This window comes from Protomyctophum parallelum (genome assembly GCF_964188405.1).
Source record: "Protomyctophum parallelum genome assembly, chromosome: 15".
Lineage (NCBI taxonomy): Eukaryota > Metazoa > Chordata > Actinopteri > Myctophiformes > Myctophidae > Protomyctophum > Protomyctophum parallelum.
Window position 1 is genome coordinate 7079620 of NC_139710.1, and position 24608 is coordinate 7104227.

Sequence of the window (24608 nt, forward strand, 5' to 3'; positions counted from 1 at the left end):
AGAGATGGAAGGAAGGTGGGTCAAGGATATAGATAGGGAAGAGAGGAAAGGAAATGAGGAAGGATTTTGCATAGATATGTTGGAATAGGAGTAGAGAAAAACAAAGCCTGAAACTCAGGCAAAAAGAAGAAATCTTGGCATGATACCTGAGGCAAGCGACAGTATTACACATAACACAAGATCATATTAGTAAATGTATTTGGTTAAAAATACAGAATGATAATATTGAGAGTTTGTAAATTACAAATTAATACATACTTTCCCCCCCCTTTTTTAATGGAAATTAAACTGATGTCAATGTGCTTGGGCGTTGAGTGAAGTTAATTAAGCTAATTGTGCAGACCACAGCGATATCCAAACAAAGCAGTTAGTGGGGTGAAATGCCATGCTTTCCAAGGCACAAAAAAGCCCTGCTATCCTTTAAAACAGCAATATTTCAAACCTAGACATCCCAAAAAAAAACATTCTACTTAACAGAAAACCATTAGTTCCTCCAGTGGTTTTGATTCAGCAAACAAGCGCATACACAGTGAAATCCTCAGTTTTAATTTTACTCTGGGAGTGTACAAATTGGAACCAAATGTGCCATGGGGCCATTTGGCTCCATTCGCACACTGACAATCACAAATAGATAGATTAACACAGAGGATTTTATTATGTAATCACTGAATATCTTTCTCTACAACAAGCCAGACAAACACAGCTCCACTGCACCACCCCTATTCCACATGCCAACTCTCACAACTTTTGTTGTGGACAAGTTTGGACAATTGCTCACAGACAACAGGGGGACATATTTGTTAAGTCGCTTTTGCACAGTGTGCCAACCCCTTCAACACAGGCAAAGTATAATGATCAGCTCAGATCACAGCATCTCAGACGAGACAGAAAACCGACCTAAGAGGCCAAGTTATAATCAAGAATGAGGTTAAGTGCACTAGACCATGCGTTTAATTACCAGTTAATTCCTTCTTTATGTAACTTATCTCATACTTACTCAAGTGACTGCTATGGGGTGAAATGGGGACAGAGGACCTGAGGCAGGGAATGCGTGGCCTCAGAACATGACACAGCAGATGTGACCTTTTGCCCCTTTTACAATGGAAGACAGGTCGAGAATCAACGCTGATGATTAAATGTTATAAATCCCCACTGACAAAAGCTAATTCTGCCTGTAAACTCTGTAGAGCATGAAGGGATTATTTAGAACAACGCCAAGCTACAACTTTCTCACACAAATTGAATTACGTTTTATTCCCTTTGTGGTTTGGTCCCTTATCTACATTAACTTCTTGTGGCAACACGAGCACTGGACTGTGTTCCAGGTGCAGATGTTTTAACGTGTTTGTTTGTGTGTACGTACGTACGTATGTACAGAAACAAAGAAGAGTGAGAGCGTAGGGAAGAGGATTTACTACACCCTGATTATGTAACGGTCTTAACACGTTATCCTCTCAGTTCAGTCCCCACTGAGCGAACACACAGACAAGTGCTTTCTGCAGACCTGTGGCGTGTAAGAGATAAAAGCCCACACTCACAAAAGGGCTAAAGGTTGAAGGCTAACAGGCTAAGAACTGACGACAGCATAAAAGGCCAGGTCGGTGTTCAGTTAGCAAACATCTGAGAATGGCAAACGGTAACCAGCAGTGGTATAGCAGACACCTCCGGCTGTATCGCAATCCAATTAACAAAGGAAAATGTGTCCTTGATGTTACTAGGCAACCGCAAAAGGCAAGGACCTATGACTGCGATTCAATCTAGTGGTAGTTAGCTACCATCTTTATCCGTAGGAACAGACAATGGACCACCCAGATACGGCCTACTATGTCCACAGGTTAGGAAGAAAAGGGTAAATACCAATACCTATAAAGCTAATGTGACGATTTCCAGGAAACCAATAGAAATCAAAAATAAATGTCAGTATATCTGCTCAGGAGCCTAAACACTAGGTGTACAATTTCCACTAGAGCCATCCATAACTAAATGTACTGTGATGGTAGTAACATGTAATTCCACAGTAAAGTATAGATGTGACTTGGAAATGGTAAAATCCTCAGTGTTCATTCATTTATCCATTCGTAACTTAGACAGTGCACAAATATAACCAAATGCAGCCTTAAGGCTAAGGGTACATTTGCTTACATTTGCAGTGCACACACTTGAGTTAAATGAACACCAAGGATTTTGGTGTGTAATATCTTGCGCCACCCCTTAACCCACATCCCTGAACTAATTTTAGTTCTTTTTTTTTAAAACCCTTTTAAAATAGTTTAAATAGCCGATCTACAAGCTCACAATGTCTCGATGTAGATCAGGTAGTTGAACCATTTTTTCCCAAAAAATAGTAAAAAATGGCAAATACGTTTAGGGATAAGGGTGGCGCAAGATGGAGCCCATGGTGTATAATGCTCCAATGCAGAGATAAAAATGTTTACCTGGACTGTCGGAGAGGGAGAGGGCATTAAAGGGGTCCGAGACGCTCAGCAACGCTGAACCTGCATCCAAACCGAGGATGTCTGCAGATCTTTCCGCTTAATATTTCAGCAGACAGTGGGACAACATAAGAAAATAGAAGGACGGATGGTGGGACATTGGAGTGGACGTAAGCTGAGGTTTCTGAAAACAATACACTGTAAAATCTTTAGTCATTTAACTCTGAGTGTACAAATGGAACCATTTGGACACTTGGAGTTACAAATGGATAAAGTACCAGTGATGATTGTATTGTGTAGGAGCTTATTAACAAACCAAAACAAGCTAGAGAACAACACACAGCATGACCCTCTTGCCATGGGCCATGCTGTAACAGTCAAACAGGTTCAAAGATAGTTAAATCTACTTGACATGAGTTGACACACCCTTCATAGAAGAATGCAAGTCATGCAGAGCAGGGAAGAAGAAATGTAAAAGCTGAATGCATTGACTGTAATGTCGCTCTGGGAAGGTACATTTAATCATTGAGAAAAAGAACACTGATATGTGAACTTTACCTGGGAACGCTTGGAGCCCTGGAATGAGGTCCTCAATGGAGCCTGTGCCCTTCTCTCCTGGGTTAGCTGCAATAAAAGGAAGTAGTAATTTAGTAGTACTACACATCCTTCTGCCAATGTTACAATATACACTGAACGTGCTGGTCTTACTCTCAGACAACTTCGCAAAGTCCTTGTTGAGCAGTTCCTCTGCCGTAAGTTTAGAGAAATTGTCGTCCCCGAAGGGGTTCCAGCTGGGTTGTGCACTGGTGCCCTGAGGGGCTGAAGGGGCACCACCCTCACCTGGCTGGTAGACACTCTGCTGGGAGGAGCAGGGAGAGCCGGATGGGGTGGTGCTGGCTGATCTGTGGACAAAATACACATCCATAAGCAGCCTCCCCCAAAAAACATACAACGGATCAGCAGGCATCTATCTCAGTCAATGCTACATGCGTATAAACAGAGATGCTGATGTATGCTAATAAGACTGAGTCAATAGCCCACTGAGTTATTTGTAGACTGAATGAAGTGATTCTTCCTGTGCCGAACCCACAGGGCCGTAAAAGGCTCATTTATTCTCCTTTGGGATTATCGGCCTCATGAATGGGCTGTTTATTGCCCTGAATGAACCACTGATCCCTCAGATGGTCAAAGAGGAGTTAATTCCACCCACTTGGACTTGTTGAGGCTAGCCTCCGCTGCAGCCGACTGGAGGAGCTGGGTCGACTTGCTAACCGGGACCCCAAACACAGCACTGTGGGTGACATCGCTCAGGATGCGCCTGTGGCCACTCTTTGCGACCATCTTTGGGGATGAGGGTGGTGTCAGGGAGCCCACTTTGTGCATTGCTGGTCCAGAGGTCTGCAAGGGGGAGGTGAAATGACAAAGCACAAATCGTGAGTTGTGCTCTACAAAAAGGTACATCCACCACAGAAAAAAATAAAAAAGGAAAAGAATATCTGAAAAGAGGATCACAAAAGAAAAGATCGATTTTGATTCTAAAGATATTAATTCCCTCAGTAATCAGGGTAATGAACATGGTAGAGAGAGGAGCAAAAATACACAGGACATACAGTACTGGAAAAGGATGATGATTCAATGTTGGTTAAGTAATTAATCATGGAGACTACAGTGTTTTCATTATACCATATGTATCTCTACACTAGTATAGTCAACCAAAAAAGAATGGATTAGTTGCTACCCAAAAGGCATGTATATGGTGTTGTCTTCAAAGGATTTGATTTCACATCATTGCAACAAGGACATCTTTATGACTCACAGACAGTAAATCACAGCAAGGAGCATGACCCAAGAAAGTGATTATGCTATACAAAATGACTCCAAGTGCAAGGGAAGATGGAGTACATTAAATAGAGGAGAAGAGCCAGTAAGCAACCCTCATCCATCAAGCAGCAAACGGTAGTGAGAGGCGTAACGAAGGAAAGGTTACCATGGCCTCTGGGTCGGCTGCATGGTAAACAACGGGCACAGACTCAGGGATGGGAGTCAAATGGGGTGCAGCGATTTCAGAGACCATGACTACTGCAGGGCAGGCTGGCTGCTGGTCGTGGTGGTGCAGCTGCAGGGTAGCAGCTGCAGGAACGGGCTTAACCCATTCTGAACGGGCACCCATTTTGGTGTCAGCATCATGTTATGCTTTAGCTGTTGAAAAATAGCAGATCTACAAGCTCATATCGCGCCACCGAGTGGCGCGATACGAGCTTGTAGGTCTGCTATTTTTGAAAAAAATCGAAGAACGACTGACATTTTTAGAATCTGATCTCAGGTCAGAATGGGTTCATCAGACCAGTGTGTGTCCGGCGGAAACCTCGTATGAATCTGATCTCAGGTCAGAATGGGTTAAAAGTGAACGGTAGAGGAGGCCCTGACTCCTGAGAGGTTGTCTGCTGCTGCAGCTGTTGATGGCAGTGATGGAGGTTCTGCACCAACTGATGATACACGGGAATACCACACACAACCAACAATGATGGCACAACTCACCTCCAGTTTATAGTAACTCTAAATACACCTCCAATATATAGAGCTGCTATATTTATTATTTTTAATCCATGTATTCCTTGAACTATGCTGAACCTACAGTGGTATTAAAAATATCACACCCGTGTGAAGTGAGGGGCGCTCTTATCATCTTACAACATCGAGGAGGGAATTCGGTATGGCAGCAGCTCTAACTCATGTTGCTATGATTAGATGATGTAAAACAAACGGTGTCAAAACAAACATTAAATTCTCTTTATTGTCAATGGCATTTTTAAAACAAATATTGAACTAAAAACAAACATTAAACCTGCCCTCAAATAAAAAATATATATGTAGAATGTGTCCCAAAACAAAAAATGGGACATAAACAAGAAAAATATCAAAAGGGGAGAAAAAGTCAGTTGGTCATTGTTAGGTCAAAGATGAATGCAATGGATATTGTTATTGGTAGTTATGCAAATAATTAAACTCAGGAGAAAATCACATAATGGTTTATGGTGCATAATGCATATTAAATGCCTTGCGGAACTGCTCGAAAACGAGATACTGCATCTCAAGGGGTATTCCCAAATAAAGAATTTCAATATAAATGCCTGAAACGGTAATTTTTCTGTCTCCGTGTCCACAATAAAACTTGTTTGTGAAGCCTACTCTTTCATTATTTAGTGTTTAATTCGTTGATTGATCTCACAAGGTAACCGCATATCAAATGAGAACCACTAGGAAACAACCAGATACAATCCTATATATTAAAATTGACTTAATGGAGGACCAGTGGGCGGACCATAGAGTTCTAAAGGATAGAGAGCAGACCAGGAATAACAGCCCTGCCCCCTGCTATTAATTTCAATGGAAGTTGCTCAGTGGCAGCACCTGGATGAACGCTCTACTTCCGCATTTGCCAACCAACCTTTGGTTCTGATCGGAAATGCGAGCGCTCTCTTAAGCCCCCTGGTGTTTAAGAGGTTTAAACCCCAGCGGCGCAGGGTTTACTAGGCCTAAATGCGGCTAGCCGCTCTGGGGGCTTGGGGCGGACCCCATATAAGGAGTTTCCATCAGTCATTTTGGCGGTGCAACGTAGGTGTGCTCTAGAAAACAAAGAAAGCTCTGCCGTTGTTTTATTAACACCCCGAACGCCCGGGGTTATTTAATACATTAAATCAGAGCGCCCAGCGATTTATAGCAGCGGAGCACTTTTACCGACGGACCTGATGTTATCCCGGATGTGGCTGAAGCAGCTAGATGTAGCCAATCGACAACAACGGGAGGTATGATTAATTCTACCGCGACTACCGACAGGACCGCGGTGGGCCGTCTACACGTAATCTTTGCTTAGAATTGGACGGAATGATTTAGATCAAGAGTTATTAACGTTTTAAGATTTTTGGTCTCGTCGGCTAAACAGGGGGGGAACATTTTCGATGACGTCCCACGCTGTTGTGCAACATCGAATGTTGCGCAACATTCAATAATATCCGTCCTTTTGATCAATCTCCGTCCTGGGCGCTGGGTGTTACTAATTGAAAGGGCGGAGAAAATCGCCCTGTGCGCTCAGGGTGTTAAGGGCATTTTCACTCACACACCCACAGGTTCAAATAGCAATGAATGTTTGTATTCAACAAAACTGTATGCCCTGCTGGTGTGTCTACCTGCTGGCTGCTCTGTTGTTGTGGGCTGAAGAAAGCTCCAGCCTGCTGCTGTTTCATAAACATCTGCTGATGCTGAGGTGTGGCCTGAGCTGGCTGAGGTGTGGCCTGAGCAGCAGGGGATGGAGCCTGTTGAGCAGGCTGTACAGCAGCGGCAGCCGGAGGCGGGACACCGATTCCGACACCTGGAAAGAAGGGATGATTAAAAACATTGTTCGACAAAAACAAAAATCTGATGCGTTTTTATCTGTAATTGTCATCAATGAGAATGAAGTTTTTTGATGGCTGCGTTTGCATTGCAGGGTGCCATTTTTGTGCCTCAGGTTTTTGGTGAAAAATGTGCTGCAAGCTTCTCTGCATTGTGGACTGCACAAAAAGGCAGGGGGGGGGGGGGGGGGGGGGGAGCACCATGCGTTTGCAACCTGGCTAGCCACAGACAAGGGCAAGAGACAGTGAATGTCAGAAGCCTTGATAATAGACAGCCTTTTAATAATGGGCAAACTGAACCACTGGGAATATAAGGCCTTGTTATGTCAGCTGAAGACCTGAACTGTTCAATACGCTCAATACAGGATGTCAGCTACTATGAGAATGTGGTCACCAGCATAAAGAGAAGAAGGGTATATTAGCTGACACACCTCCCTGCATACAGGTTCATAACATCCCTTAACGCCTTAAACTGGCCTGGACCGTTCCCATTTCCTGCAGCTTAGTATCTGTCCCTCTATAAACAAAATACAAAGTAAAGGCGAAAGCCACAACAAAAACATTTAAAAAAAAAGAACACCTTAAACTCTTAAAGGGTTGATCTAGAGCCCTGTGAGGGACTGTTTTCTAAATTCTGTGCACGGCACTGCACGCCTGACCCTGCTGAATTTTCAACCATTCCCGCCTGCAACCTCCTGGTTTCATTTCGTACCACCCGCAGTTCATTTCTGTCCGCCTCTCCTGCCATCAACAAAAATGTAAGTGCGGTTTGGTCCCGCATAATACCGCAATGTTATCATAAAAAAACATTACAAGCGGAAACACAAAAATGAATGAGAGACAGCAAAACACGAGCAGCAAACAACTTTGAGTTTGTGTTCTTTTGCGACGGTTAAGAGTTATCTCGCTGACAAGTGGACAGCATTGCTCAAGTACGCAATTACAACACCAAACAAGAATACTTTGGTATCCTTTTTTTTTTTTCTTTTTCAATATATTTTTTATCCCACGTTTTGTAACCCATTTTCACCCCTGTGTCAATCATCTAATGTGATCCTGGCCTCTACACACCCTCCGCCAACCTGGGGAGAGCAACGGACTTAACTCATGCTTCCTTCATGCTTGAGTGTCCAAGTTGCTCCTTTACACCTGACAGGGGGGAGTTTCCCTGGTTGGACGTAGCGCGTGGAAGGAACACGTTATTCCAACCAGTTCCTTTCCCCTCCATCAGGCGCCCCGGCTGGCCAGGGGGAGGCAGTTTAGAGACCAGGATTACTGCATGTTTTTGTGAGGGTACCTACCCTAGGGGACACGGGGAGAACATGCAAACTCCACACAGAAAGGCCCTTTCGCCAACCCCGCCTTCGGGTATGGGCACTGATGACGGAGGAGGAAACACGCCACCAGCACCCACAGCTCCCCGAGCGGGAATCGAACCCAGGACCTTCTAGCTTGGTATCCTTTTCTTAAACACCCCAGTCATGAACACTGTTTTCACTCTTATCTTTAGTTTCCCAATAAAAGGATGAATAAATAATAAAATAAAACCGCCAAAGCATTGTGTATATTCTGTAATGAATTAAGAGATCTATAAATATACAGTACAGCCAGGCATAATGGACGCACAATATGCGCAATGACGGCAAAACAGGTTATTATCCCGTTTATATGAAAGACAGATACGGCCATTACAGCACCACGGACAGAGATACAGTGGGCTCGGCTAGACTTACTGCTTGGTTATTAAATAGATGCATTTGTACATAGTCTACATACGTTTTGGGAACAATATTTTAACGTCTCTGCATTTAGCCATAAGATTAATGTGTTCATAAGCTAAAGTAAATCACGACCAGACATGCTTCAGGTGCGCTATATCCGGTTTGTTGCGGGATGGTGTGGGTTTTTCAGTGACCAGCAGGTTTCTTTTTGAGTGGTGCTAGCCACTCCTATAGACCGATTCAGAAACAGGTCTCATGGTCGCAGGCAACGTATTTCCTGTAGGCGGAGACGACATATCTGCGGTTTCCCCGCACCTCCTTCTACTACAGTGAATGGAAAAGTGACTGATGTTAGTCTGCCTCAAACGTTACTCTTTTACCTGCTTTATACTAACACTAACATTACAAAGATGCCCAGAACATCGGGATGAACCTGTGTAGTTTATGGCTGCTCCAACAGTAGTGGCAACATTAAAAAAAACAAAAAACGAATGTCAAAATATCTACCGCCGTGGCTGAGACCAGAGCCATATAGTAATGGTTGAGACAAAGCAGTGAAAGGTCCTGAAAGATACATAACGTCAGTCAATACCCAATCTTTCTGTTTTAGGAATACAAGGCTGCTGTACTTTATACCTCATACTTTAATGCTTAGTATGAGGTATAAAGTACAGCAGCCACACACACACACACAAGTTCAGACAGGCCTGATTCTATTTTTTACAGCACATTACCACCCGCTCCTGCGAGATTGGCGCCATCCGTGGAATTCAAGCTAACAACGTGTAGCAATGGAGTATACATTGATTAAACTATACCTCACACAATTTAAATGGATAAAATATAAATGTATTCATTCAAATAACCCCAAAGTGGAGCTTCAATGATCCCAAATCTGGCTAAAACACAGAGGTAGTAACAAGTTGTACATACCTATAGCCTGGCACCCTCCTGCAGCCACATTAGGCCTCTTACGTGGAGTGAGGGTGGGCTGTATGGGTAGAATGCCTGATATAGGCTGTGGCTGGGCCTGCCCCGCCTTGGGGCGCTGCCGAGGTGCAATTGAGGTTTCCAGGGTGCGAATGGGGTCTGTGAGCCTGATAGAGGGGAAAGATCAGTTGGTCACACTCATGGATCACTACAGTACTCTCTCAAATGCTCTGCGCTTCAGTCACCTGGCTTTGGTTTGACTCTTTTTGGCCACAGCTTCACTGGTTCTGATGGGCTCAGGGAGCTTTGCAGGAATGGCCAAAGTCTAAGACAGTGAAAATAAATGAAGCATCAGGTTAGTTCATGCAGGCCATGGGAGACTTTTATTTATATGCTTCGGCCATAGCCCATTCTCAAAAGAAGCTGAAGCATTTAAATATGGCTCCTTGATCTCTGCTACACCAATGCTGCTGCTGGCAAAGCTTTGCCTCCACCACTGACCCCATACTTTCTAATTCAGAGTCCTTGCCTTGCTCTAATGTTAAACTGAATTTCACAGCTTTGGGTCCACCCTCGTATACCCATGCAGGAATTCTGCATTGTGCTCCCTTAGCTTAGCATGGTGCTTGGCTAGTTCGGGTGGGGGGGGGGGGGGGGGGGGGGGGGTGATAAGAACTCTACGTCTCTGCCCATTCCTAAACTTAACCTAGTAAAACTATGCCTAACTCCAAATATATTTTCTACCATATTCGCAAAAAAAAAAAAAATGCAAGAATACAGGAACCGCCCTACCGATCAGTTGGCGGGAAAAAAATAGGACGAGCGTGTTTAACCCATTTAGATGTAGGACGTGTGGAAACATCATAGCCAATCCCAACCGACGGATTGCTAGTAGCGCATTTTCATTGATATCAAACGAGAGAAAAATATTCTGATTTTTTTTCTTTTTTGGGGGGGTTGGCCTCTCCTTCTGCACCATACTCCTTGCTCTTTGCGCATGCGCGTTGCCGTTCACTTCCCTGTAGACAGCTCAGAAAGAATGCCTCGTATCTCCTAATCTAGGGAGCTCTCCGTGGTTTTGACCAGATGGATATACTAAGCTCTTCATTTCTGACTTTGCCTCTCGTTCGAAATATGAACGCGAGGGATTATTCAGCGACTTTATCGTAATGATAGCGAGGTAAGCAAGCAAAAATATTTCTCCCGGTTTCAGTCCGGAACGGATGGGGGGGGGGGGGCGGGGGGGGGGGGGGCTTACAGAGTAAAAGCAGCCATATCTGCGCGGCACCCAGAGCTGTTATTTTGAAAGAAATCCCGGCGCTAATTGTGTTAAAGGCGAGGATTCCGGTTACCATGCCAAGTATAACTATTACATTTGTTGCAATAAATGATTAAATCTATGATGAGTAAATAAAATTAGTAAACAATCTGTGAGAAAGGTGATAGAAATCATCTGAGCCTCACTGCATTGACTGATTTTGCATATTCCACGAAGGCTGCTTTGTGGATGAGGTTGGAGAAGTGCTGACTCAGAGGACTGGGTGCTGACATTGCTTTGTCAATACATTACAAAAGGGGCCTAACTAATGGAAGGCAGCCAATTGTCAAAAGCCTAAAAAGCTTGGCTACTATACTATGGCATTTTGTTATGGACTAATGTTTTCATTTTGTGGAGCAATGATATGCATTTAATGCTGTGCCAGGCTTCGCAGTGCAAAAACAGAGATTTAGTCCATCAGCAGCTGCTTAACACCAGATGATAGTGACTTACATGTACATTTTGGACTGGACACTCTCGCCTAGCCAGCTTAAAGGCAAAATAGGATACTTGGTAGATATCTGGTCTCTTGTCAGGGTCGGGTTCCAGCATGTATCCTGAGGCAACAACAAAGGATAATTTAGAGGTAGACACTAAAAATGTCTCATTTAATTAACTGACAGTACACACTAGGCTGAGCCAATATCCAAAATGTAATATCATGATCATGATGTAGACCTGAAAAATATCACAATATCACTGAGATATTGTGTTATTAAGGCAGTATTGTGGAATATAATCAAATATTGGCCCAAGACTAGTACACACACACACACACACACACAGGCCCCTTTTCCACCGGTTGGTTCCCAGTGGGAACCGGTTCAGTTCTTTTTGGTTCTTAGTCCATGAGCCAGAGCTCCAAAATTGAAACGTTAATTATGAATTGAGGGGAGCAAAACCATACCTATATTAGATTGTTATCACCATTAAACTCCCCCAATTGAGTACTTACATGAAGACAATGATTTATTGTATTACAAATTTTACATTTTTAATATGCAAATGAGGCTTTATGTAGGAAAATATGCAAAATAATCAAAAACATGAAAAAGCTACTACTGTGGAAGGGTTATCATGTATTAATTTACTTGTATTGATCCTATAAACAATTTAAAACAGGGTATAGTTTGCCCACCAATTTTGGAGATGTGGCTCATGGACTAAAAACCAAAAAGAACTGAACCGGTTCCCATTGGGAACCAACCGGTGGAAAAGGGGTCACAGTGGTGTCATGCTCGTAGAATGCAGTACCACGCCATGGTACCAAAAAAAATGACGCGCAGGTACGGAACGGTGCATGTGTGTACGCTAAAACGTGTGCCCCTAGATTCAAGAGAAGACACACCTAACCTTGCATCACCAGACTTTCCAAGACGCACCAAGTTCCCCCACGGTATTTTCACACCGTGTCAAGTACCCTGCCGAATTCAAATGGCTACTACTTTGCATAACAACAGCTTTACCTGAGTGCACGTTCTTCTCATACACGGTAAGCAACCCAGTATGACTCCAGTAGTCTACTGCTGCTATGTGTTGTTCTGCACTCAACAATAATGCCTCCTACACCATCGAAGAACAGATGAATTCGTCTAAAGAAAACTTTTTAGTTTCGATACTGTACAGGAAAGACGTTTGTCCGTCTATTTTAAGTCACGTGTGCGTGCGACATTCCGTGGTGCTGAAAAAAAAATCACCATTGCGCGCACACACACACACACCCCAAAATTGGTCCTTGAGCATTTTGTATGTGGTGAAGTTTACTTACTGATGAGGCAGTGCATGTCCTGGGAGTAGCGCGAGTTATCGGGGATGGTGAAGCTGCCATCACAGATAGCCACTTGGCTCTCCCCAAATGGTAGTGTGAAGTAGCACAGTTTATAAAGCAGGCATCCCATGGCCTGGGTAGACAAGAAAGAGGATATTACCAACACACATAACCTTGAATTGGACACCAGGAAGTGGGTATTTGCTAACACAATTTGTGGGAATATAATTCTGTGGGCAAAGCGTAGGATTGCAATTGTAACAGTCATGAAAACAGCCCATCGCACCCAAATGTCTGCCTTGGTAGTGATGACCTTCCCACCATAGAGATTGACCATCTCAGGAGCACGATATGACAGAGTAGTGTACCTGAGTGACAGAAGAGACAAAGGCAATCTATTGTAGTACTTTGTATGTTTAATCTTGGTGTTGGTCGGGGGGGGCGGGGGAGGCTACCTACTTCTTGATTTCCTCCTCCACCACTGGTACTCCCTCTGTCTGGGGGTTCTGGAAGCGATTTGTGGCACTACCGAAGTCACAGAGTACGTAGTGTCCTCGGTCATGCAGCAGGATGTTTTCTACCTGTACACAGAACATATGAAATGACAAGTCAGGACAAGACTGGAACTTAATTCAAAATAGTTAACATGGTGTGAAATCAGATATTACATCATGCTCTTTCAGCGTTCAGTATTGAGGACATGCCTTCAGGTCTCGATGTACGATTGGAGTCTTGCACTGGTGAAGGCGGGACAAAGCCTCACAAGTGTCACAGAAGATCTGCAGAACCTCGGCTTCTGTAAAGCCTGTCTGCAGCCGCTGGTTCATCTGGTTTACCACCTGTCCTCCTGCACAAAACACAAAGGTCATCTTGGCATCCACAATGGCTGACTGACATTCAAGGACAAAGAAAAGACCATTACAGAGAGCATCCTGTTGTAATCCATACAAAGAAAGCCAGATACTAGATGATTAAATAATCAACTAATCATTTTAGATGTTGCGTCCTCAAAACTTTAAGATGAAATTTGAGTCTGCAGATACTGTGCTGTGATTGGCTGGAAGGTTAGTTTATTAAAAAAAAACTAAAGTTAGTTACCGGTAGTTTATTTTTTATTTCGGTCATTTGTTAAAAACAATACAGTTGATAGGCATACAGTAGCCTACAACTTAGTCAACAAGGTGACTATTTGGCCGAAAAGGGCTGAAGCCGAAGCTTATATTGCCCACCTTATCATAAAAAAATGTATATATATAAAATAGAATAGATTAGAAATACACAGTTTATGTCTAAACAAAGCAAATGAGCATGAAAAATACAAAGCAAATGAGCTTTAAAGAGGCTTATATTGCCCACCTTATCACAAAATATATATCTATTCAATATTGGAGAAGTTGTACCCAACACATGGCAAGAAACCCAAAGCCACAATAGCTACGTCGCTATTGCAACACCCACAACACCATCTTACACACTACACCCACACACACTCACACGGCAGTGACGTCACACACTTACCTTCGCGGTGTTTCAACGCTATCTCCTCCTATCGCGCCGAACGCCAAAACTCGACACCACCCGCCAAACACTGGCACTGGCACTGCCACCAAAAATGCCTCCCTTCCACACTCACGCCGCCAATGCATTTGTTTACTACAAACATTATCGCCCGAAGCACCCACACCCCCGGAACACTGTTGCCCTTTCACCACGCTAAATTCGCCAGGTCTATGCAAGTGAGCACAAATTACATGTGAGAAAATGCATTCACAAGCCCACAAATGCCATTCAAATGCCATTCAACACACACTACGACTCACTTACAATTCGCCAACCTGGCAACTACTACCCCGTCTTTTAAGCCACTCCCCTGTGCTGCTCTGATAGTCTCCCTGACAGTCCTGTCCGCAGGAGAAAAACACAAGGAAGGAGAGGAATCTTCGCCTCACGATTTTGCTTATTCCTTCTAAATCACTGTATATAAAATATCGCTTACTCAGCGAATCTCTTAGTTACGTCAACATTGTTCTTCCGGCCCAGGCCGTAGCGTAACGGTCTGGGCACCGGACTGGTAATCCAGTCGCAGTGTGCCGCGGGTTCGACTCCCGGACCCGACACGGCCTTTACTGCATGTCATCCCCCCATCTCTCTCCCGTTTCCTGTCAGCCTACTGTCTGTCCCTTCAAAAATCAATAAAAGGCGTAAGCCGCAAAAAAAATATCTTAAAAAAAAAAAAAAAACATTGTTCTTCCACAGAACTTGGTTTGTTCCAAACTATTACAATTACACCGTTTGAATTCGCCATTTCGCCTGCCGACTACTTTTCATTGCACACACACACACACACACACACACACACACACACACACACACACACACACACACACACACACACACACACACACACACACACAGGAATAGCCGTGCACGGCGCCAGCGAGACAGGACGTTATAATCTTCAGTTTCATTAAATATCTTTCTCCGCACGCGCACGTGCGCACACAACATTATTCAACTGAAATGCGTAACGCCAATATTGGCCTAATATAGGTAATATGCTACCAATATGTGGGTAGCCTACAGCCAGGAATTTACCCACGGAATGAATATATATATATATAAACATCTATACCAGGGCTGCCCACACTTTTTTTTACTTCAGATCTACTTTCAAAACGACCAGCAAAATAAAACTATCATCCCATTGGTTTTTATTTTTGGTATTTGACTTTGCTACTGATGATTGTACGCAACAACAAGTATTGCATTGTGTGTTTGAGCTGATAGGCCCTTTTTGATGTCAATCAATCAAGTCATCTCAGGTCATCTCAAGCGGCAGATGCAAAAATAGTTTTTTATATTAAAATTATATATATTTTTAGGGCCATGTCATGTGGTCTACCTGCAAAGCCTTTGTGATCTATACTGGTAGATCCTGATCTACCTTTTGGGCACCGCTTAACGTCAGATCAGCCGTTTTGTCGGTCAGCGCCAAAAATGCTCCCCGACAGCATAATCGGAGCAAATACCGTGTATGAGCCATAACGTGTTGACTACACTACACTACACTAATAAGGACACATAATAATAACTAATAACCCATCCGTTACTACATGTGGAGTCAACTCCCGCAATTTCCTTCTTCCCATAGTGCGCGGCAAGGTAACTCTGGGATGAGTGGCCGCAAAGCGGCCGTGAAATTCTAGTATATATATATATATATATATATAAAGTAGAATAGAGTTCAGAGTTCATAATTGCCCTCTCTTGGCTTGAACAACTCCTGCATGCAGATTGGGAATGTTTTATTGTAGGCCTTGTACATTATTGCGGTGGAGTTGAGGTTGACTAGATCTTGTAATTTCAATGTGTGGTTTTCTATGAATAGCGGGTTGGTTGGTGCGTAGTAATCTGACAAGTAATCTGAGAAGATTGACAATTCTTATTGCTTTTTTTTGTAGTATAAAAACAGGATGTAATATTGTTTTGTATGTATTCCCCCAGACTTCCACACAGTATGTCAAATATGGTAGCAGTAATGATCTGTACAGTGGTTGAAGTGATTTTTTATTAATAATACCTTTAATTTTATGTAATATTGAAATTATTTTAGACAGTTTTCTTTTTAGAATATCAATGTGGTTTCCAAGTGAGTGTGTTATCAAGGATTATACCTAGGAATTTTGTTTGATTTGTTTGCTCTAGTACAATCGTCGTTTATGGTTAATTTGATTGGAGAATTAATGTTTTTATTGCCAAATATAATGAATTTAGTTTTGCTGATGTTTAATGATAGTTTATTTATGTCAAACCACTTTTTTAAAGTTTTTAAGTAATTTCCCACTAGATGCAGGAGCTATCCAAGGTCTGCTCCTGAAGAGTACAGACTGGTGTCATCTGCAAATAAAACACAGTGCATGTTTTGCAAAGCTTCACATATATCATTAATATAAAGTATGAAAAGTTTTGGTCCTAGAACAGAGCCTTGAGGGACTTTGAATGTTGCTTGCAGGGTTTCTGAGTCAACTCCATTAACATGGACATATTGCATCCGGTCTTTGAGATAGCTGTGTAGCCAAGAGAGGGCAACTCCCCTAATTCCATATCTCTGCATTTTTCGTAATAATATTTCATGGTCAATTGTGACAAAAGCTTTTTTTAAGTCTATGAGGTGTAAAGGAGCAACTTGGACACTCAAGCATGAAGGAAGCATGAGTTAAGTCCGTTGCTCTCCCCAAGTTGGCGGAGGGTGTGTAGAGCCCAGGATCACATTAGATGATTGACACAGGGGTGAAAAATGGGTTACAAAATCGTGGGATAAAAATTAAAAAAAAAGAAAGTCTATGAGGTCTGTCATTCTGCGCTGTGATTGGCTGAGCATCGCATAACAGGTGTGCCACATGAGCCAATATATATGCGGGAGATAAAGAGGGAGAGAGGGGTAGGGAGTGGGGGAGAGAGGGGAGCAGAGAGAGAAAGGGGTAGAGAGAGCTACTTATATTGACAATGAAGGGAAAAATGTATGTCATCTTGTCCCTAAAACAAACATTAAATGCCATTAACAATAAAGATAATTTAATGTTTGTTTTATCACTGTTTGTTTTACATCACCATTACATCACCTAATCATAGCAACATGAGTTAGACTTATTAGCGCCCCTCACTTCACACGGGTGTGATTTTTTTCATATAGCATAAGCAATCAGCTAGATTGCAAATGACTTTCTCTCTATGGGGAACCTGTTGCAAGCCATTACGAGGATGGCCGTCAGATGGATGGGCAGCAGAAAACAGTGAACTAGAATAATATCCACTATATTTTAAATAAACATATTAGAAGGTCGGAAGTATGAAAAATGAAAATATTTTTTTTAGAAATATAATATTTCTGAGAATGGCAAAAATAAATTTTGTAGTTAAAATTACCTCGGCAGAAGTCCATTAGGATAAGGACTTCCCACACATCGCCTGCACCAACTGCAGTTATGCTGGAGTCCAGGAAACCAACTATGTTTTTGTGGCCCACCAAGTCTCTCTGTGTAAACAAACATGCAATTGGGTTAACATAACAGATAATGAGAATATATCTTTCAAGGAATTTTTTTGTTTTTTATCCTAACAAATGCGGCTAAGAAACTGACTAAATACATCCATGTGTGCTCAGCTCATTTTGGCTCATTGGTCAGTACAGGACTGTTGGGTTCATGCCGAAAGGACTGGAAGTAATAATGATAACCATCCTGTAATAGTCATGCCCCCCTCCCCCCAGGGTGTGCCTCAAGGAAACTGCTTAGCTTCCCTTACAGTAAGGCCTTCAGTTAGGAAGTCGACGGGTGAGGGGGTTCAACTTGAAAAGTGTCGGCTCAACATTTTCAGTGGCATGTCTTAGTGGGGATTGGCAGAAGACCTGGGACTAGCTAAGTCTCAAGTCTTTTTATTAAGCTACTAGATGGATGAAATGGGTTTTCCGCAAGGAGAATGCAGTTAGTAACGTATAGTTTAGACAACCACATTAGGAACTAGAAAAAGTGCCCTACTGGGCACAGGTCTCCACCAGGATGAGCAGATGTGAAGAATTCCAGGCAAAGGTTTTTCCTTGGCCTCTAGGGAGTTGGCATACAAAGTTATCCACAGATCCGTGCAGTTAGAGGTAAAAACACTTTTCGGCCAGTTATAGCGCCACCTTGAGGCTGAGTTGAAATTGTTCATGTGGCATTTCGTCCTCTGCCTAGTGGGAATGTGGGTGCACAATTTCACGGAAATCACGCGATGTGTTCATGATGTGCAGCATTTTGTTTTAAACTGAGCACTCCTGTGAACTTTGGAAGCCAATCTTAAACAATCAGGATGGAGTCTGAGAAATCTGAAAGACCGGTTTCTAGAGAGACTGTGTACCAATTTGCGTGATGTTTGGACAAAATCTGTAGGTGTACTGTGCAAAAACTTGTTTTGCACAAAGCGGCCTCCTGGTGGCGCTATAACAGGCCGTTCTGGAAATCTGAAAGACCGGTTTCGTTGAATGGCTCTAGAGAGACTGTGTACCAATTTGCGTGATGTTTGGACAAAATCTGTAGGTGTACTGTTCAAAAACTTGTTTTGCACAAAGCGGCCTCCTGGTGGCGCTATAACAGGCTGTTCTGGAAAGTTTGGGGCAGAGGTTCATCGTTGGCATCCAGGGAGTGTGTGTGCAAAATATGGCATCGACCGGGTTAACGGTGGCCGAGATTAGCTGTTCACGGAAACACGGACACACACACGGACGGACACACGGACGGACGGAGTGCAAAACATACTCTCCCCACATGCCTTCGGCCTGGTGGAGACAATTAGAAAGTTGTATATTTTAATAGAATGTGATGCCTAACTTAACTCTATAATTGCGGCTAGCTGTTAGCATAAACCCCAGTTCCCAGTGCCACTATACACAGTTGCTGCCCCCCTGAAATGTGGATGGCAGAAGATCCACCAAGGACAGAGATCCTGGAGTCCGACTTATGGAGGTTCGAAAATCCTCCTTTCAACTGCTTTGCACTGTGATTATATTTGCAATCCCATAGTTGGAACGGTGGGGCGTTGCCATAGGAACCGGACCAACGTTAAAAGCCTCCGTAGGCCTCAACCATTATATAGACGGAGTATACGTTGGGGTACGTATATATACGGACCTGGGATAAGACGCCAGCTAGCGCCAACATCCGTATATATACTGTACGTACCTGGGGAAAAGAGTTCTGATTTGACACTGATGTGGCATTTGAAACAAATCTGACAGTCAACTTTCTGCTCAACTATAACCAGAGGTGCGCCAATACCAATGCTGGCATCGGGTCAAAGTCAAATGATAATCGTATTATTTGGCATTGGTTAAGTCCGGCTACATGAAAAGGCTTTAAGTGTTGGGAAGAAATTAGTCACCCTAATACAGAGTGTTAGTTCATCATAACCTGGACAAAAGCGGTGTTGGCTGTTTCACAAGCAGAGTCAGACACCATCAGTACTATACGTACAGTAAGTACCTTACACACTGTATATACACGAGAGTAGGGTAATTTTAATAATTTAAGGAGGATTGTTTTTAAATAATTGGGGTTTCAAATCTGAAAATTATGAATAAAAGACATGTCAATAATCTGCACATACTGTACTAAATAAAATAAACCAAATAAAATAAACACTATCCTTTGGTGATTGGCTTATTGCTCTATAATTGTAGTCAGATGCATTGATTTATCTTACTCACCATAATCTGGATCTCCAGATTACAGATCTGGAGATCATGTTCATTGTTGACATACATCCTCTTGAGTGCACATCGCACCCCTTGGTGTGTCCGCACCAGGAAAACAATGGCAAAGCCCCCTGTACATTTTTAAGAAGGATGAGGAAAGATGTAAAGAGAGAATGGGGGAGATGAGGGAGAGAGTGCCAGTGAGACGGTGAGACATACAGTGACAGAGTAGGAACAGTATAGTAATTTGTTTCAAATATCAAACATCTGAAATCATCATACTATAATTCTAACAATGTCTGTGTGAGTGTGTGTGTGTGTGTGTGTGTGTGTGTGTGTGTGTGTGAGTGTGTGTGTGTGTGTGTGTGTGTGTGTCAGAAACACCGCCGTATCTCCTCATTGCCTCCACCAATCGCTCCCACTTTTCACACCATATGAATATGGAGGGCGTAACGAAGCCCTTTTTTCGATTTGACACATTAATGATTAATAATGAATTTATTAGTGAATTCCTCACACACCTCCGCCCCTTAGCGACACCTGTATCACAGGCCACCGTTCTCACTGTTACCCCACTGGCATGCTTCCTCTAGCTACCGGCGCAACATAACAAATAGTGCCCTATAAAATTTGGCGCAGCGTGTGTGTGTGTGTGTGTTTTGGCCGTCTTCTCCTACTAAAGCACACCGTTTGCACACATCTCACCATGCACAACACCAAAAGCTAGCCTGTCCACAGATCAACCACTACTTTGCATGTCATATTTACAGTACTACGGCCTTCACAGTGACCGGGATATTTCCAACCCCCTATTGTCCAAACTCGCTGATCTGCTCCACACCACCTCAGGCCCCTCCACCTCGCTCGGGCTGCTGTCCTTTGCACGGACAGGCGATTGAGGCGAACACTCTACCTTAGTAAGATACGAGGGTTTTCTTCTTCCTCTTTGTTTGGAGTAGCCTATACCTTCACTGGATTACGTTCGCTACGGGGATGGATTACGTTTATTGTATCACCTTTACTTTGCTTTGGAGGGAGTGTTACGTTGGGAAGGAACTCTGGGGGCAACAGACTTTGTTTGGAAACACGGAACAATACAAAACAATAAGGGAGCTCGCGCGTGTGTGCGCGAGACACGGACATTTGTTTCGGATCATTCACTCATTCATTCAACTCTGTGTGTATAACTGTTGATTCCTTCATTTGACTTGAGATAAAAGGTTAACGTGAGCTTTGTTTCTGACTGTTTTCTGCTTGCTTATTTAGGCTATTTTCATTACATTCCCTTTATCAATCGTATCCTAAGAGGAGATCATTCACAACCCGTGATTTAAATAATTCGTAGCAGTGATAGCGATATCTGACCGTTACATATGGTCAGATATATGATACAACAAAGCAGATATGGTGTACCAGCATACAATAAAGTAACATTCATCTTAATTCAATTAATTTGCGTTAAAATAAAAAACATCTCCCCGCTAATCACGTGTCACCACCAGTGAAATGCATGTTGGGACGGACACAGATTAATACTGGGACACATTTTTCTGCGCAACAGACCCACACGGGGAAAACAACTCGGACCCCGATACTACTAGCTACTCTTGCGTCAGTCGACATAACTTCTTCTTTGGGAAGCATCGTGGCCAACGCGTGGGTTGCGTGGCACAGGCACCTGAAAGCCAGCTCTGACAGGGGCATGTTAACGTGAACGAAAATATTCAATAACTTCCATTTATAGACAGAATATCACCACCAAATTTACATCACACATCAATGGTGTACTTATGATTGTACTACAGCATTAAACTTACGTTTAATTAGCCTACTTTTGTGCCCAACCCAACTTCACAACACCATCTGTAAACAATTCCCCCCCCCCCCCCCCCCCCATTACATTACCCACACTGAACATCATTTGCTGTTCATATATTCAGAACGGGTAAGGACTAGTATGGACAACAGAGCATAAATCTGACAGTGACATGATGATCTCTTCTCAATATTCATAAGCAAAAAACTCCCCAGGAGGTTGACTCTCAGAGATCACTCCTAAAACAGTCTTGGGATCAGCCTGGCAGCTACTGTACTAGCCCAATACACCTAGCGCTGCAGAATGGCTTTTAGTAGGCTAAGCCTATTCTAATCTGTTCATTACCTCAGCAGCACAGAACACAGCCATTGGCAAAACAAACACACAATGGAAACAAGTCCCCAGGACATTTTTGAATTATACTTTTAGCCTAAATGTCTGACTGTACCTTGTGCCGTTTACATTTCTGACTAATAAGGCATTCAATCAAAAACAGGTCTACTGTGCCCTCACATTCACACAAACCCTGTCTGATGGGGATAGCGTGTTAAGCAGAATAATTCTACAGTGCAATATGTATCGAGTGCAGTGTTGGGAGCAGTTCAGAGCAGCACTGTGTGAGTCAGCAGTAGCGCTGTGGAGGAAGGTTGTAATAGTGACTGAATACATCCTCCCATCTGCATCACAAAACTTCAGGTCTGCTTTCTGTCAGAATTAAAGGTGGAGAAGGAGAATTCTGTTTTTTATGCACCAAATCTGGAACAAACTAGCTATGAAAAACCTTTGTTTGCTCTTTGCCGCTTCTTTTTGAGGGGTGCTAGTCCCTCCTATATACATATTTTGTCCCCACAAGTCTCAATATTTGCCATTGACAATGAAAGGAGAAATTAGGTCAAATGTCTGCCAAATATGACGTAAATTTGTACGACGACATGAGCGCCCCTCACTTCACACGGGTGTGATTTCTATAGTTTTTTTCTGCACTGCAAATGTCCCTTTATAACGCTCTTAATGCTGTGTCTAAAAGTCTAAAAGTTGTATGTAAAAATCTAAAAGTTTTATGTAAACAAGCACTTTGTATTGCCTTGTTGAAATGTGCTATTAAAATAAACTTGCTTGTCTTACTGTTCTCTGTTCTGGGTATATTGGGTATATTGTTATAATAGAACAATTTAGGCATTTATCAGACATTCTTATCCAGAGCGACTTACAAAATGTGAGAGGTTGGAGTAAGTGCCATACAACAACAGGGTAGGCAGGCAGCCATAGAAATAGAATGCTATGAAAAACATACGACAATACTTATCAGAGTCAGAAGTTGAACTCTTGTGAGGGTTTAAACCAGAGGAAATCTGAAGAGGTGGGATTCTGCCTTTGACTAATAACCCAGACACAGTACTACAAATATCCAAAACAATGTAAATTAGGACAGCAATTAAATACAACCTAGAGCCAAAACAACCTTAGGCGTATGCTACCTGAAACTTGGTTCTCTCAAAACTGTATTCTTTAATATAAACAGCAAGACAAGCCAAAGATAAAGGCAACTTTCACCATGATTTAGTCCTGTCATGTTTTCGCATAGACGCATATACCCTGCAATTCTGCTCATACTGCTCCTCTTCAAAGGAGTGTGGCCCTGTCCTCTTACGGGCTTGTGCTCATGCCATATATTGGGTTGACTCATCGAGCTGGCATCACTAAGCCTAAGGACATTGGAGTTTGGTTAAGAGTCAAGACCGCCTTGAGCTACTATACTGTATGTCTGGCTTGTGCAATGAAAGAAACGAATGGAGCACAAAGGGGCCATGGTAGTAGGCAGGATAACAACTTGAATAAGACATGTCTTAATAGAAAGTGTAGAGCTACTTTGAATACATTAATTTGTTAGCACTATAAATGTATTGGTAATATCTTTGGAATAAGGCCTAGGTCTTGTCGGTTAGCAAAATAAGCGTGACGGTTCAGAGACCCCTCCAGGACTTCATGACAAGATGATGAGTTGTGTGAGTCACAGACGATATTAAAACAATCTTGCTCAAATCTATTTGAGCTTTAATAAAGTACTTCATTGATCTTGGACGAGAGTACTCAGGGGTGTAGTGGGACAGGGATGGCACCCACTCACCGGCACATATAAACGCTGTGCCTACGAGAGTCGAGCCTGCATCCAAATTACTCTGAACAATTACTTTCGGTTCGGCATGACTTTGTCTGATTCATGAGCTCCGAGACCTTAATAATAATTAAATTAAGCACTGAATGGCACCTACCTGCTTTGCATAATATTAGACGACAACCTGTGTTCAACCACGTTCTCACACACTGTATAACAAAAGCTGCCGAGTGGCAAGACAAGAATTTTGTTGATAATCCTTCATGACTATGAATTGATTGCATAGGGCCTGAATGGAAACAAGAACGCAAGGACTTTTTTTGGTGCTATGCCTTTGGACTGTACTAGGCTTGAACAACTTGAATTGTTTTTCAAAATAGTAAAAAAAAAAAAAAGGCAAAGAAGTTTAGGGATAAGGGGCCCTGTGTCTTTTTGCAGCATAAAAGTCTATTTCAATTATGATTATAAAGACTAGTATTTAGTTAACAACAATGTTTAGTAGAATGAGTGGTCTTGTCTTGTGTGTCAGAACTGACATGACACTGACACAGCCACTGCCTCATGCCATCTAATCTGACATGCCTGTAAGAAATTACGGTAGAAGGATTACGCCTTCTTAAGCAGCATCCAGCAGTGGCCTATGCTCCCACCGACTGGACAGAAGATCTGAACAACAGTAAGTGGAGCTACAAATAGCCATTGCCACTTGATGCAGTAGCCTGCCAGGATAATACCACTCGAGCTCAGCTAATACATACTATTACTGACACAGGCAAATGTATATGAGAATAGTAGACTAGTAGTACACCTTCAGAGGTTGTTATGAGAAGAACGGCGAATGGTACAACATTGGCATCTTGGCATCAGCACAATGGAAATATGTAACAG

The 24608-nt window shown here is 42.8% G+C and overlaps 1 protein-coding gene across 2 annotated transcripts in view; it reads right to left on the bottom strand.

The window, feature by feature from the left end:
* Nucleotides 1-24608, bottom strand: part of aak1a (AP2 associated kinase 1a) — a 39885-nt gene that overhangs the window by 10964 nt on the left and 4313 nt on the right. The window contains exons 2-17 of one of the 2 annotated variants that reach the window (XM_083784907.1): nt 19801-19919; nt 17487-17595; nt 13265-13407; nt 13020-13141; nt 12847-12928; nt 12561-12693; nt 11246-11349; nt 9720-9799; nt 9478-9641; nt 6620-6801; nt 4830-4918; nt 4420-4576; nt 3643-3830; nt 3141-3334; nt 2991-3056; nt 2436-2531 (exon numbers count right to left, since the gene is read on the bottom strand). In XM_083784907.1, coding sequence (XP_083641033.1) covers nt 2436-2531; nt 2991-3056; nt 3141-3334; nt 3643-3830; nt 4420-4576; nt 4830-4918; nt 6620-6801; nt 9478-9641; nt 9720-9799; nt 11246-11349; nt 12561-12693; nt 12847-12928; nt 13020-13141; nt 13265-13407; nt 17487-17595; nt 19801-19919 — 2028 coding nt within the window. The remainder of the gene's footprint in view (nt 1-2435; nt 2532-2990; nt 3057-3140; nt 3335-3642; nt 3831-4419; nt 4577-4829; nt 4919-6619; nt 6802-9477; nt 9642-9719; nt 9800-11245; nt 11350-12560; nt 12694-12846; nt 12929-13019; nt 13142-13264; nt 13408-17486; nt 17596-19800; nt 19920-24608) is intronic. The other variant, XM_083784908.1, reaches the window with a different exon arrangement.